A 16525-nucleotide genomic window follows, 5' to 3' on the forward strand; every position below is an offset into this window, starting at 1 on the left:
TTGAGCGTCAAAATTTTCAATTTTTTATTGCCTGTAAGAATATTTTTAGTAAACATTTTTTTTCGATCTTTAGATTCTCAGAATAATGAATTTTCGAAAAAAAAAGTTGAAAAAGTTGAATTTTGCAAATTATGTCATTTTGATTTGTTTCATTTTTTTTCAGTAGTTCTTAGAGGGATCAAAATTATAATTTATTTCTAAATAACTGGAGAATTTTCTCGAATTTTCTAGAAAAATCTAAACTTTTCTAGAAAAATCTGGTAAAATTTGTTAGAAACATCTATAATGTTCTAGAATTGTGATAGCGCTAAATGCCCCTTCATAATGAAAACATAGACGTATCCACGTAAACAAGCACTTGCGATGAAAATTCAGCATGAAAATCTGGAAAATGCTAACAGCTAATAATATGTAAATTTTTTTTACAGTAGAATTTAGAAGCGATGCGGTCAAACGATTTAAGTCGACTTGCCTCTTAGCTGAGTTTTCCAGGAATATCTCCGAACCTAAGGGAGCTGGCGAAATTTTCGTAAAGACATTTTTTGTAGGTCTCAATGAGCTCTAGAAAAAAGGTCATAACAAAAATTTTGCTATCCGCCTTACATTCCGAGGTATTTATTGAAAACCAATGGTCAAAATTGACTTGAATCGTTTTACCGCTTCACTACTGAATTCCCCTGCTCGATTTTTTTCGTGTAAAAAAATTGAAAGGAAAAGTTGCGCTTTTTCTGGAAAATTCTATTGCATTAACGTTCTAATATTCAGAAAATCTGTTTGTTTTTTGCACCAATTCTTTGAAAAAAATGTATGATGTTGATTTTTCTGTGAAACTCATTCCACTGAATTTTCCAACTGTTTTTTTTCGGATTTTGTAACGACAAACAGATATAAATACCGCGAAAAAACTTGGAAAATTTATCCCCAAGGATTTCCACAGAAAAATCCAAATCTATCGACTTTTTTCTATCAATTCTCTCCTAAAAAATAAAGTTCCATAACGTTTAATAGGATGAATGCAACAAACCAATAGAATTCCTCAAAGAAACCGCGAGTTTCACCTACCAAATTGTTCCACACATCCCAACGAGCGAAAAAAGCCGTAAAAAATTTCTAAAAAACAAACGAAAAAACGTAAACAGCAAAAATATATTTAATCAACTCGAAAAATAAATACACCATTTATTAACAAGCATACATCGATAATAACTTATGCAACACGTCATGCGTCTCCCAATATTATCATTCAATCATCGCTGCAATCACGAAAAATAAATAACACACTTCAACAAAAATTGAATACCCTATATCTAGCAGTTGATCTCAGCTCATCAACTCCCTCGACAATTTCCGATTGATCTACTCCTCTAAAACCTGCGCTGTTAGAAATTTCTTGAAATTTCCGTCTCAGCGTCAGCTGAATTTCAATGTTGTGGGGTTGAATTCAATTTCAAAAGAAAGCGTTCACTAAATTTCTGATTCATTTTGAAAATTCAGGAAAATTGGGTTTTTCATGTTAAACGATCATTGATTCTTTAATGAAAGTTGGAATTTCCAAACTCATCGTGAAAATTGAGCGTCACATATAACTCAATTCTCAACAGATTAAGAATACACGCATGGAAAAATTCAATAGAAACCCTAGCGAATTCGCCGGAAAATCCTATTGGAATTCCATAGGAATTCTATAGGATTTCTATTGAAATTCTATTAATAAATTCAATTTGTTTGTCGCGCTGATTCTATTGGATACTCAATAAGAAAAAGTCAACAGATTTCGAATTTCTGTTTGAATTTTTCTCTCAAATTTTTTCTATTAGATTTACCCGGCCCAAATTTCCCAAGTTTTTCCGCTGCATTTTGTTTTTTTGTTTGTTTGTTTTCCGCTGCATTTTGCATCGCAAAATCCGAGTGGAAAAACTCAGAAAATTGCCGAAGCATTCATATCGAAAAAATCTCAACAGAAGAATTCCGTCAGAAATTCGAAGTCTACTGCCTCTATCTCATCGAATATCCACTAGAATCCGCGGAAAAACCAAATTTTTCAATAGAATTCCTCTAGAATTCCAACAGAATTTTCTAGCGAATTCGCTAGGTTTTCCATCGAATTATTCCATCCGCGTGAAAATCGAGAATTATCTAAATATTCTCGAAACCAACTGACTCGTCAAGAATTCCTCAACCTCCCGAAATTTCCCGTAACCTTATCGTAGTAAAAAATTCACCCACTTCCCTCGAAACTCAAGAAATTTTCCACCAGCGTGGTTCCCAAATCATGACGTCTTATCACCCTCGGCACTGCTAAAGAGTCCCTCGGCAAAGGGGCTCTGCGCCCTGGTATGCACCAGAAAGAACCCCCTATAGTTCTCATCAACCGGATCTCCAGCGCGCACAGCAGGTCCCCTCGGCGGGCACAACCCCAAAAGATAAGCCAAAAACCCGGGACAAGGCCACCCCCAAAACCCCACAGGACTGTTAATAGACTCTGCGTAATAGACAGCCGCCCTGTGATGATTGCACCCAAAAGGATTCCTATTCTCCCAGCAGCCGGGCTGATTGATGCCCCCATTCATGTAGAAGTCAATGTGTCCACTGGTCTCGACTTTCCCCTGAATGAAGGCATTCGTGTGAAAAACGTCGACAAAGTCCCCATCCCCGGAGTCTAATTTCTCATCCTTCCCGACTGTTACGAAAAGTGGCATTGCGGGATCTAGACCAGTGATCCTGGGCATTTTATACGGTCTCAACACATTAGCAGCGAATGCTGGCACATGTGCGCCAAGACTGAATCCAATAGCGTGAATATCCGTAGCCCCATTGTCCCTCAATCTCTCGATCAACTGCGCCAGACAATCACCAACGTGTGGAACATTGTGAACGGCTATTGGATAGCAAGGTGCGACAGCCAAACGGTGCCAATCAACAGCAATTATATTGTAACTGCCCTTCCTGAGGTACTCGTTCCTAATGTCCACCAGCGAATCCAGCCGCATGTCTGAGTTGTATCCATGAACAATGATCTTGGTTGGATGTCTCGGGTTGAAGTTGGTCTCGTGGAGATTGGAGGATGAATCGTTAACGAGTATTTGTCTGCTCGAGCCCGGGTTCTCCCTGGTGTACAGGAAGAACGTGACCTCGTCGTCGGGGCATGTCTGGTTGGTGTGCACCAGGCAGGGGCCGAGGAAGTAATCGCGATGGTTAACGCCGAATTGCCGCGATTTTTTGTCCGTTCTGTGGACTCTGTATGTCACACTGTTCGACAGGACCACTCCGAAGACCCCCATCGAGAGGAGGCACACTATCGTCAGCATTCTCAATCCGAATGTGCGTCGCGATTCTGAACGCTGCAATCCCATGTCTCTGAGGACGCGCTTTATGCTATTCAACTTCATTCTCGCAAGACCTGTCAATAATGACAAGTCCACTGTTATCATTGGGCTTTTGGGCGTTAACTGAACTATTGGGACCGCTCACTAACCTCGAACTTCGGTCGCAAGGCCACTGATACTGTCTGACTACTTTGCTCAGACGCAAATCGGTGATAGCGCACCACTGGGAAAACTTATTTATTACGCATTCGTTCTTCGTGAATGACAATGTGTGCCCGATAAATCTTTCGATTTCTGGCGGGACTTACAGCGTGCTTTACTGATACTTTGGACTGATAACTCGCGGGTGTTTGTCACTGGAGTTGAACTATCTTCCGATGTCGCGGGGGGATTAATTAGTTTGCTGGGAGACAATGTCATAATGAGTCAATTTCACTACTGAAACTGCACGTTTCGAAATTTGTTGACGACGGGGAAGTGGACGAAGGTGAAACTTTATCTTACTTGTTGGCAGTTGGGTCACGTGTAGGCGGATTTCGGTGCGCGTTTGTCTCGAACTTTCATCAAATGTTAACGGTGAATGACTAACCGAGTTTGGGATTGAATTTACTTTTACGGGATTGTATCGCGGTCAGTGGTGGGGGTGGGGGTTCCTTGGGTGATCCACTTTTTTTGTGGAGAGTTTGAAGCTTACGCAAGTGATGGAGGTGATAAGATATCTAGAGGCGCTTCGGTGATTTCGGGGGAGTGATCGGGGGGATTTTCATGCAGATTAGGGTTTTAGTTTCGTTGATTCGGGCAGTGGCGAAGTGGAGGAGACGGGAGTTGAATGACGGGAGGCAGGGGATTGTCTCGAAAAATGACATTGAAATGTTGGACGGAAATCTCGGAGAAAATAGGCCGCGGAAGTCAACAGCCCAGAGCGCTTGCATTGCAACGCGCCATCGGCGCGTGGTCTATTTTTCACTGGCCTATTTTCTCCGCTCAACGTTTTACTGATTTTTTATTTTTAAGTTTCATTGGTTTCATTGGTTACTTGGAGATTTATGCAGCTTTGCCAAGCGTTTTTCAATAGATATTTGATGGAAAAAGAATAGGTAGAGGTTGTTTTACGTGATTTATCTTGGTGGAATTTTTTCCGGTGAGAATTCTTATGCATGAATTTTCCAAGTTTTTTTCCATTGAATTTTGTAATAAAAACCTTGAAAAATGGAGGAAGAGAATGATTTGAATGAAAAGATTGCAATTTATTTGCTTTTTTCTACCACATATCTATAGAATTTCGATAGAATTATATCGATTTTTTAGAAGTAGAAGTTGTATTTTTTATCTGACTTATTCTGTTTAGATTTTTTCCAATAAGAATTTTTATGCATAAATTTTCCAAGTTTTCTTCCCTTGAATTCTTCAATAAAATTTTTTAAAAAATCAAGGAAAAAACTTGGAAAATTGGAGCCAACCGTTGTGCACCCAAAAAATCTGTGGAAGAGAATGATTCGAATGACAAAATCACAATTTATTTACTTTTTTTCTACCAAATATCTATAAAATTTCCTATTTCTTAAAATTTTCAAATGCGAAAGCCTATGAAATGCCAAATTTGCTAATAATCAAGTACAAAAAATTCTCAAGTCCCGATCTACTTAGATAAACAATTTTTTTGTCCAATATAGTGTTTTTCAACATAAAAAAACATTACGATATATTAATTAATAATTATTATTATTATAATAATAATATTGTAATCATTATTACAATATTATAATAATTATTATTATTATTAATTATTATTAATTATTATTATTAATTATTACAACAATTATGATATATCACATGAAAAATATTGATATATCTCAATATTTTTACTACAATTGATGACCGAAACCATTCATTCAAATTTAATCGTTAAAATCTCCAGTGAATAAAATTCAAAAATAACCATTTACCACTCCACAACAGCCTCAAAATGAGCTCATTGACACACAATAATCCATAAAAATGAATGAAGCACATCGATTTTATGATGATATTGGCCTTGCGGTGTAACTCACATGGGAAGCTAACAGGAGGGTGCGTCATCTGTGCGCTGTGCGTGTTGTGCGAGTGCCTGGGGGTTGTTCCTCGCCTCCGGCAATAGCACAAAACACCAGCAGTGAGAAGGGCCGTTATACTGAGTACACTGAATACTAGGGCAACGGCAAACCAAGTCTTCTGCATTCCCAGTATTGTTGACGCCTCGGTGTCTGAAATAGCACAGATTTGCATGAATGAAATTGCGCGATTGGAATTTATTTGGGATTCGTTGCATTGTTGGCTACTCACTGGCGCACAGGGTGGATGATACTTCGTCCGAGCCGTCGCCGCAGTGATTTATGCCGTCGCAAACGAGATCCTCGTCGATACAAAACATATTCATGGTACAACGGAAGTCTTTACACGTGTGTCCTGGTGATAAGAATTTTTTTTTCGGTTATTTCGGGGGGAAATTGCGCGGTTTTTACGGTTAATACCCACTTTCGTCCTTAATGGCGGTGATGACAAGCTGAAAGCCATTAGTGTCGGTGCCCCATCCGTCTGTTACGTACTTTAGTGTTACGAAGTTTGTGCGGGTGTATATCGCACCCACACTCAGGTGGGTATTCTGACAGGATAAATCCGCCTAGGGGTATTAATTATGATAAGTTTGAGGGATGCGGAGTTTGGAGATCTTTGGGGGCGGTGGAGAATTCCGGGGAATTGACCGCTGGGGGGTTGGGACACGGGGGGAAAGGGGAACTATAATGAAGGTGACTTCTTACTGTTGGTTTCTTAGATGGAAATTTTAATTTCATTCAGAGTTTAGAAAAATTGTGGAATTTCAAGTTTCAGGGAGAATTAGGTGAAATTCAATCTTTAATATTTTTATTTTTTTATTCAATATTTTGAGGGTTCAATTAATTGATGATAATAATAAAATTAATAATAATCAAAATAATCAAGTAAACATTCATGAATATTTTTGGTCGAATTTCTCTGATTTCTATCAATTTCTCGAGGAAGAGGGAAACTGAAATTTACAGGTTTCATTGATTTCTTCATAAATTTGTGAATTTTCGGTTATGAAGTTTCATTGGCACTGTAACTTGATGAAAATTTTCCAGAAGTGTAACAAAAATTTCGGTCCAAATTATTAACAGTGCGGGAATTTAGAAGAACGTCTGGTAAAGATAAGATTTATGGAAATCTTTGGGGGCGGCGGAGAATTCCGGGGAATTGACCGCTGGGGGGATGCGGCACTGGGGGAGAGGGGAAATGGAATGAAGATGACTTCTTCATTCAGAGTTTGGAGTTTAGAAAAATTTTGGAATTTCAAGTTTTAGGGAGAATTAGGTGAAATTCAATCTTTAATATTTTTATTTTTTTATTCAATATTTTGAGGGTTCAATTAATTGATGATAATAATAAAATTAATAATAATCAAAATAATCAAGTAAACATTCATGAATATTTTTGGTCGAATTTCTCTGATTTCTATCAATTTCTCGAGGAATAGGTAAACTGAAATTTATAGTTTTCATTGATTTCTTCATAAGTTCGTGAATTTTCAGTTATGAAATTTCTTGAAATTTCATTGGCACTATAACTTGATGAAAATTTTCCAAAAGTGCAGAAATTCGGAAGAACATTTGGTGGAGATATGATCTAAGAAAATTTTTGGGGGATGGTTCATTGTATTTCCAAAATCTCTCCTTCTGTAATTTTCATAAAAAACACAATTTCCGTGAAAATCGCTCAATGCGATAAATGTTCTGAAATAAAAGAGGTAAATCTATCCTTTATCTATTACTTGCACTGCACTTCCTTCTTCGCGAAGGAATTATGTCTTAAAAAATTGCTTTCGAGACTTCCAGTAAAAAAAATGCGATTCTTAACAACGATAAATTCATCATAAATTTCTATGCATTCAAAAATGCTTAAAAATCGTAAAAATTCAGGCAATTATTCAAACAATTTTATTGTATACTCAAAATCCCTCTTTTTGTAATTTTCATCAGAAAGACTATTTCATTGGAAATCACTCAACGCAATAAATTTTTTCTAATGAAAAAGGAAAATTATCCTTCATCCTACATTTTTAACTACATCTTCCCCTCCACTCAGGAATTATCTGGAAGTGATTGAAGGCTCCCTCCATTTTAATGGAATCCTTTATAGAATTGAACGGAGAGCTGATCGAGTCCGAATGGATTTGTGTGTTTTTAATTCAAGAGAATGCACACTTCACGGAGGGGAAGGCTTGATAGTACTTTGATGAGGGTCAACAGCTCTCACTCCCGTTATTTAATTCAGCCCTCATTCGATTGAACAGATGAGACATTCGCGGATTCAAGTGCAGTTCATTTCGACACTATCTTGGGAATATAGAGTAGTCTTCCTTTTAGTCGCTTCACTTCATTAAATAAGAATGAAAAATTATGATTCTCATCAGTACCCCCAAGAATAAAAAAGAGTTGACAAAAACAAAATAAAAAAAAAAAATTTTCACTCGAATTGTGTCAAACAATTGTTTTTTGACTGTTTCATTTTGCCCCGCTCTCCCCTACAACTTATTCTATTGAGATATATTCTGCAGAATTTCCTTGACCCAAATTTTCTAAATTTTTTTGTTTGATTTTCTTGATGAGAAGAAAAAAAAATAGAATAAAAAAAACTTGAAAAATTTGAGTTGAGGAAATTCTATGCAAAATATTTGAAGAGAATAAGTAATATGGAGAAATCAATTTCTATTGACTTTTTATATTGAATATTTTCTATTAAACATTTCAGCAGAATTTTCTAACGAATGCGCTAGCTTATTCTATGAGAATAAGCTAGAAAACTAGCTGATTCTCATAGAATAAGCTAGCTAGATGAGAATAATGATTTTTCATTCAGTAGAATGAAAAATTATGATTCTCATCAGTACCCCCAAGAATAAAGAAGAGTTGACAAAAACAAAATTTTAAAAAAAATTTTTTTCACTCGAATTGTGTCAAACAATTGTTTTTTGACTGTTTCATTTTGCCCCGCTCTCCCCTACAACTTATTCTATTGAAATATATTCTGCAGAATTTTCTTGACCCAAATTTTCTAAATTTTTTTGTTTGATTTTCTTGATGAGAAGAAAAGAAAAATAGAATGAAAAAAACTTGGAAAATTTGAGTTGAGGAAATTCTATGGAGAATATCTGAAGAGAATATGTAATACAGAAAAATCAAATTCTGTTGACTTTTTAAATTGAATATTGTCTATTAGACATTTCAATAGAATTTTCTAACAAAGGCGCTAGACTATTCTATTAATTTTTTTCGTTGATAACTTGAAACGAAATGTGAAAAAATTCTGAGAAAATTCACAGATAATTCAGTAGTTGGAAATTGTCATCCGTTTTATTACCTTGTAATTGCTGCCAGCATGCGCCCCATCATAAATATAAAGATGATCGTTACAATCGAGTTGTAATCGATCGAACCTCAGCATAAATCGCTGCAAAATACTGTGCGTCTGGAACGTCGTGGCGCAATTGAGATTTCTCTCGTTCTGCGATAGCAATACCGCGCCATCGATTTTTCTGTACAAATCACGGAGAAAGTGATTTTTACAAATTGTGCTCATTTTATCTGCAATGAGAAAGAGAGAGACTAATGTCATGAATAAATACTTTTGGAACATTTTTATCCACAATTTTTTTTTTCCCTCATCTTTTGTTTCCACCAAATTTATAATTTCGATTTCCCGATGATAAATTTAGATTTTAAATGGTTCAATTTATTTTTATTTTTGTAACAATATTTTTGTTCAAGATAGTCATTTCAACAGATGAAATTAATTCGTATATTCATTTTAATGGAGATATTTCAATTGCAACCCCATTAATTTTTTATTGATGGTAATTTTTAATTATCCCAATTATTATTGGACGAATTCGATGGGATTTCACTGAGAAATTATGCATTCAAATAAAATAAAACTATTAAAATTTATTCTACTGATTTCGACAATATTTCACGCATAAAAAAATTGAATAGAAAACCCAGCGAATTCGCTAGAAAATTCTATAGGAATTCTATGGGATTTATGGAGGATTTCTATTGGAATTCTATCGAAAAATTCTATTTGGTTTTTGCGCTGATTCTATCGAATAGTCAATAGGTTCAAAATTTCTGTTTGAATTTCTCTCTTAGATTTTTTCCTTTTCAATTATTTGGCACAAATTTTTTAAGTTTTTTCCGCTGGATTTTGTGTTGTTTTAACACAAAACAACTTAGAAAATTGATGCCGAAGCATTTTTATAGAAAAAATCTCAAGAGAAAAATTCAAACAGAAATTCGAAATCGATCGACTTTTTCAATAGAATTCCAATTAAATTTTCTAGCGAATTCGCTAGTTTCTCTACTGAATTTTTACGAGTGTTGTTGGAGTTCAATGAACTCGCGTATTCGTTCAATGAACAATGTTTTAATTACATAAAATAAATAATTCATTCGTTCTATGTGAATTTTCCACTAGAATCAAATAATTATTTCGATGCCATGGAAATTAATTATTCCAAAAAATTCTCACGTAATATTATTGACATTTTATTATCGAAAGGAGCGATAATTCAAAAAAATTCTCATTAATGAACAACTGAAACAGTTAAAATTTCATTTCCCCACGGGGATTAATTAAAAAATATTTGTAGCAGGGCTGCGTGTCCTAGAGTCACTGATTGAGACCATAGAACATAGCTAAGCACAAGCCAAACTTTTATCTCCACAGATTGGGAACGCCTCTGCATGTGATTGAAACACAAGCATGGAGCTGTACTGTGGGTTCGATCGATACTCAACGAAGAAAAAGTAAGGGTGTACCGATTCACCGAGAGTTGGGTTTGAACCTGCGACGGCTCGGGTGGCGATGCGACTTTGTAGCGCACGCACCTAACCCAAGACGCCAACTCAGTATAACAGCATTGTGACCCTCATTCTTTCCACTCACAGTCTCGGCTGTTGAGTCATAATGAATGTAGTTATGCTTGTGTTATGCTTGTGGAGATTACGGGCAGGCCACTGGAAATTAAACTTTGGACATTGGAGTACATTTTCATTTTCCAATTTGAAATCGCGAAATATGAAATTGATTTTTGCGCATTGTATTTTATCATTATTCATCTTGAATTGAATTTTTGTAAAAAATGCTGAAAACTTTCTTCATTTTTTCTCGCGGTTTCAAGGGGAAATTACGCAACTAATGATGAAATTAATTTTTTGCACATTTTATTGTTATTTTTGTTAAGTTTAATTTTTAAAGAGAAAATTGTTCGTTATTCGAATAATTATTTCGATGTTTTGAGAATTACGAAATGTATAATCAATTTTATTCATCTTGAATTGATATTTTATTTCTTTATGATTTTCATTAACTTTGATTTTTCGGAATTCAAAAAAGTTTTGTTTTTTTTTTATTCTCTCCAAGACTAAAATTATTTTTATAATTCAAATAATTTCGCAAACGAGAGTAAAAATTCCTCGAAAAACCATTTCAATCCATTTTTGTACTTCTACAGAATTACAAAATACAAAATCAGTGTTTTGTATATTTTATTTAATAATTATCTTCTCAAGCTGGACTGAAAACTTTTTTAAAAAATTCCATTCACTTCTTCCCCGAAGAAAATTACTCAAGCCATTCGAATAATTGCAAACCAGCCGGCAAAATTCCTCGAAAAACAACCTAATGTCCACCAAAAATTGACAATCCATTTTTTAAAATTAGTGAACAACCCAGGAAGTTCGTGACTGACCGCACTAAATCGCGTCACCGTTACCCGGCTGTGGAAAAATAGGCACATACGTCCAAATACATATGTAGACAATGCACCCGTAGCATTCACATGTTTAAAATCCCCCTAAACAGTTAATTGAGGGAAGGAAAACGACACAGGGACATGCCACAGGGCGTACCGGTTCGCATCCCCAGTAGAATTAAGGTTTTGAATTCAAATTTGAAAGTCTTCGGTTGATGAAATAACTATCGAGTGACTTTTGACGTGTGATGGGCTACCCATTTTACCCCGTACATCAGGAGAAAACCTCGTTTTTCGTGTTTTAGGCTTAGAACTGCCGCTCGAATCACAATTCTCATCCGACTCAAACTTTTCTCTTTTCAAAATGTTCGTTAGATTCCATATAACAACAGGTGTTTTTCTTCGATTACCTCAATTAATTAATAGTAAAATTAATTTTTTTCGGCACTCGTTTTTTAGTTTTTTCGCAGACTGTTGGGAAAAAAATGAAATTTCAGATTTCACTGAAAATTGAGTAAAATTCCAGAATTTTAAACAGCATAAAGACGAGAATTTCTTTATTTAAGTGAATTTGCAATCTCACCCGAATATTCAGTGCCAAATTACATTGAATTTTCAGTGAAATCTGAACTTTCATGATTTTTCTCCCTAAATCCCATTCAGTGTCACTGTCTTGAAAATTCGAGAGAACATTTAGCGAAATTTTCATCTTTTTTTATTTATTTTCAGAGAAAAATGAAACTGAAATTTATAGTTCTCTCTGATTTTTCCACGAAATTCTGAAGTTTCAGAGGTAATTAAATTCGATAAAAATTCCCCAAAAGTACCGCAAATTCCAGACGAAAATTTTTAACAGTGTACTGTACAAAAATTATTATTCTGAGTAGTTGAACATCAAAATAGCACATAAAAGGTGTTTTCAGTAAAAAAATTATGTTCAAGTGCTCGGAACCATAATTTTTCCACGTTACGAAAAAATAAAAAACCGTCAAACCGAAAAAATTGAGTATCTCTACGATCTAATTAAGACAATCGCAAAAAAACCTACTTTTATTCTACGGAATCTAGCGAACATTCTGAAAAGATAAAACTAAAAATCAAAACCACTAAAAACTGCGTTTTCCCCAAAGAACAGGGTAAAATGGGTTGGATATAAAATTGTTTCGTTTTTCAGGCACCCCATCATTTCCCGTCATTTCCCCCCGACTTTCAAATTTCCCCAGAGTCCCCCCTTAAAAACTCTCTCCCCCACACGGAGAGAAATGTTCAGTAAAATTACGGAACTCACAGTTCGCTCACCGGCGATTACGGAATCGTCTCAGAAAATTAAACTGACGTTATCTAAATTTTTCACAAGAAATTCATCTAAAAATGACGGAAAGTTCTGGGAAAAATTCCGCGACTTTAGGTAAAAATGACGCGCCAGTTGCGTAAAATTTCCCACAATCACATTGCACTCCGGAATTCCGGAAATCCGCAATTTTATTGAATATTTCTCTCCGCGTCCAGTGCCCGGAGAGAAATTTTCAGTAAAAATTACGGAACTCAGAGTTCGCTCACCGATTACGGAATCGACTCAGAAAATTCAGGCGACGGTATCGTAATTTTTCACAATAAATTCATCTAAAAATTACAGAACCCCCTAGAAAAATTCCGTGACAGTTCCGTAAAGTTTCCTGCAACCACACTTCGCCCCGGAATTACGAAAAAGCTACGTAATCTTTATCGAATATTTCTCTCCCCGTGGCTCTAAAATTCCCCGGCGATAAATTCCAGGCACAATCTTACATTGTTTTCCAGCTTCACCAGTGACGCTGGGGCAGAAAGATCCCGCAACGAAGAGAACAACGACGGAGATAAGCATTGTCTTTCCGGTGCGCTTCCGGCTTCTGTGTACGCCCCGCGCGCACAGTGATGAGCCCCAAGATGTATCAGACATTTCCCCCAACGTCAAATCACTCCCGAATCATTTCCCAGACAAAAACCTCGGGAATGTCAATTCCTCGCGACCGACAGTGGACGTTATCACTGACATCCGGCCAGCCCCGCCGGCCTTATAAATCCATTCCCGCCTGCATAATTCGCACTGTCAATTGCGCAATTTATCTCCAACTGTGTTGAACTCATCTCCCATTGAATCGTGGCTATTTCCACTAGTGCCTGTTCGCCGAGAGAATGGCAAAATAGCTGAGTGTGACAACTCGCGTTAATTCACCAGTCACGACTGATCGATTCCGACCCATCGCTGATGGAGAAAATAATTATCCCCCCCCCCCTGGGATAACTAAAAATTATTGCTGGATTATTGGGTTTCGATTTATCGGGGGGTGAGTTTGGCCCGCAAACTTGCACTCGCGACTCTCAATGCACGACTGAAATGCACTTAACGGCGAAATAAATGATACAGAGGGGTTTTTTAGGGCCCCTGTCGCGACAAACCGCTCAGGCCTCGCGCCCTTATCGATCGCCACCACTGCTTTCAACCCCCGCTCGTACCTCCATGCGCTGTGTGACGCCATGTTGTTTCTCCTCCCCACGTACGCGGACGCATTTGGGGGTGGGACGTCGCGCCTGCGTTAACGCATTGTAAGTTTGAGACTTATTGCCTATCTTTCATCGTGGGGGCTTTTTTTTTGAAAAGTTTTCAGGGAAATTATGAAGTCTTTTGAGGTTTTTTGAGGGGTTTAGGGCGAGTCCAGGGGGGTAATGGTAATTAATGGGGAGGGCTCAACGGGGTTAGGGGATTTTTTAAGCATCGGGGGATTCGGGGTTTAGGTTGGGAGGAATTTAAAGGGTGCGGGGGGTCGGGGATGTGGAGAATTAGGTTCACTGGAGGATTTTTTTGTCTGAATGCAAACGTGATTTTTAGGTGCGTTTTATTCATGTGAAGGAATTTATTCTTTCGGTATACGAACGCGTTTTTTTAAATTCAAATGAAGGTTTTAGTTGAAGGGGAAATTATTGTTTAGATGACGAAGAAGAGGAATTTAACATGTCGTGATTTTTGTTTGCGGTTTTATGCGCGTGAAATAATTAATTGAAATAAAGTCTTCAGTAGTTGAAAATTAAATTATTGGTTCTATGGCGAAGAAAACAAATTTAATAGCATGTTGTAATCCTTTATTTAGAATAAATGAATTGTCAATTTTACATAATTTAAACATTTTTATTTCAATGGATACATGATTTTAATAATTTCCGACAAAAATAGTCTTAAGGTGAATAGAAAAATTAAGAATGAAGAGATTTTTTGTAAAGAATGGCTTTACAACTTTTACTATTTATTTTTACATTCCAAAGGTTTTTTATATTTTCGAGACGTAAAAAAATACATAACATGAGAGGATTATGCCCAGATACCCCTCGGAAATAAATTACGAAAAAAATCAGCTGTTTTACTTATGAATCACTGAATCATTTCGATTTACGTCATTCAAGCATTCATTTTTCTTTTAACTCAATTGTCATTTGTGATTAAATTTATTATCTTGTAATCGAGACAACAAATAAAACGAGAGAAATAGTTTCATTACAACTAATAAATCAGTTAGTTTTAAATATTGTTTCAAATAAATCTGATATTCAATAACGGATCGTTTGAGTTATTCAATATTTAATTATCTGTCTTTAATTATTGCAATTATCAATCATTTGCCAAAAATATTCAGATCATTGGTCAACTGCTGAGTTTATTTTACATTCATTTATTTATTGCTTAATGTCTCCAATACATAGCCCCAATTGACACTTTGAGTCAATGAAAAGTTGATTATCTCCATCGTTAATTATTGCAATTATCAATCATTTTCCAAAAATATTCAGATCATCAGTCGACTGCTGAGTTTATTTTCCATTCATTTATTTATTGTTTACAGTCTCCAGTATATGGCACCAATTGACACTGTGAATCAATAAAAAATTGATCATGCCCATCATTAATTATTGCAATTAACAAATTGATTTTCCCCATCGTTAATTATTCTAATTATCAATCATTTTCCAAAAATATTCAGATCATCAGTCGATTGCTGAGTTTATTTTCCAATCATTTATTTACTGTTTACAGTCTCAAGTGTATGGCACCAATTGACAGACAAAATTCTCTCACTCAATACAACACATGCCCCCCGTCAGGGTCAATCGAGTAGTTTGTGGGTCGCGAGGACGTGCGATTCAGTGCACACTCGACATCTTATCGCTGATATCGAAAGCACTTTTTTCGTCGATTAATCTCCGATAACTCAATTCTAGGCGAATTGCGCTACGTCACGGTTGAATATTCATGCACAAATGGGTGACGACGTCGGGGACAATTGGATGATAAAAAATTGTGTAATTGGGTGGTTCCGGGAAAAATAACGCGGGGGAAAAAATGAAAGTCAGCGTGTAGTCTCGAATACCAGGTCTTGTATTGAGTATCATAACAAACTGTTAATCGTACCCTTAGACCACAGGCTGACTAGTGGAAACTAGGAAAAGTTGACGAGGTCTATCGGCGCTCATCGATGTACCCTAATCGGTAAATATTACATTTTATTCCCTCGCCTGCTGTGTCGCATGGAAAATTTCCCATCAAGAACGGGTTATTCATTGTATCGAGTTGAATTAGGGGAAATAAAAAAAATATCGGGGAATTGACGTAGGGAAATTGCAGTGGAATCGCGATCCCACGTGAACGTTGAATTTCCCGGTGAACGTTGAACACTCGGTAATTCAGAAATTCATATTGCCCTCTTGAGGATAATTAGATCGATTTTACCCGAAGGGTTTCATGTGGCCACTGAGCGGGGGGACTCCCATCGTACTTCCACGACTGTATATCCCCGACTGTGCATAGACTTGTGAAAAATCTAAGGGAACAACTGTACATAAATTCAACTGTACATAAAAAAAACTGTCAATAACCACATCTGTCCACCATCCTTGCAGTCGGCCAAACAGTATCGGTAGAGTAGAAATTACATTCGTTCTATTTGCAGTTGATATTAATTATGGATGGCGCCATGTGTCCCACTGTAGCGCAAATGATCAGATCCGATTAATTAGCCCCTCATGTATAGATATTCCAAATTTTTATTTTTTTCCTCATCGAGGTAGTTTTGAAGAAAATTGCGAGCTAATAAAAAACATTTGCTAGTTAGTACTTTTTTTAAAATAAATTTTTGAAAAATCACCCCTGAAAAAAAGGCGTTATCCCCCCTATTTCACTATTTCCAAAAAATTTTATCACCAATCGGTAGCAAATTGTTTGAAGATTTTTGCGAGTTAAGAAAAAATCGTCAATGCACTCCTATTATTGTGTAAATTAACAATTCCAATTTCAACTGAAAACCAGAGTTGATGACCAGAATTTGTAGCAGAGATGTCAGACAAGATATGAATGTTTTTTTTG

General features: G+C 36.3%; 1 protein-coding gene across 1 annotated transcript; it reads right to left on the reverse strand.

Annotated features, from left to right (window-relative positions):
* Nucleotides 1-1833: 1833 nt before the first annotated feature.
* LOC107040733 lies at nt 1834-13132 on the reverse strand. Its single transcript, XM_015260952.1, has 6 exons — nt 12922-13132; nt 8742-8965; nt 5841-5985; nt 5649-5771; nt 5273-5569; nt 1834-3454 (listed from the first exon to the last, which is right to left on the reverse strand). The coding sequence occupies exons 1-6, from the start codon at nt 13070-13072 to the stop codon at nt 2271-2273; spliced, it is 2124 nt and encodes a 707-aa protein (XP_015116438.1). The 5' UTR covers nt 13073-13132; the 3' UTR covers nt 1834-2270.
* Nucleotides 13133-16525: the final 3393 nt, after the last annotated feature.

The sequence above is a fragment of the Diachasma alloeum genome, unplaced genomic scaffold, assembly GCF_001412515.2.
Source record: "Diachasma alloeum isolate Michigan unplaced genomic scaffold, Dall2.0 Dall_scaffold_00179, whole genome shotgun sequence".
NCBI lineage: Eukaryota > Metazoa > Arthropoda > Insecta > Hymenoptera > Braconidae > Diachasma > Diachasma alloeum.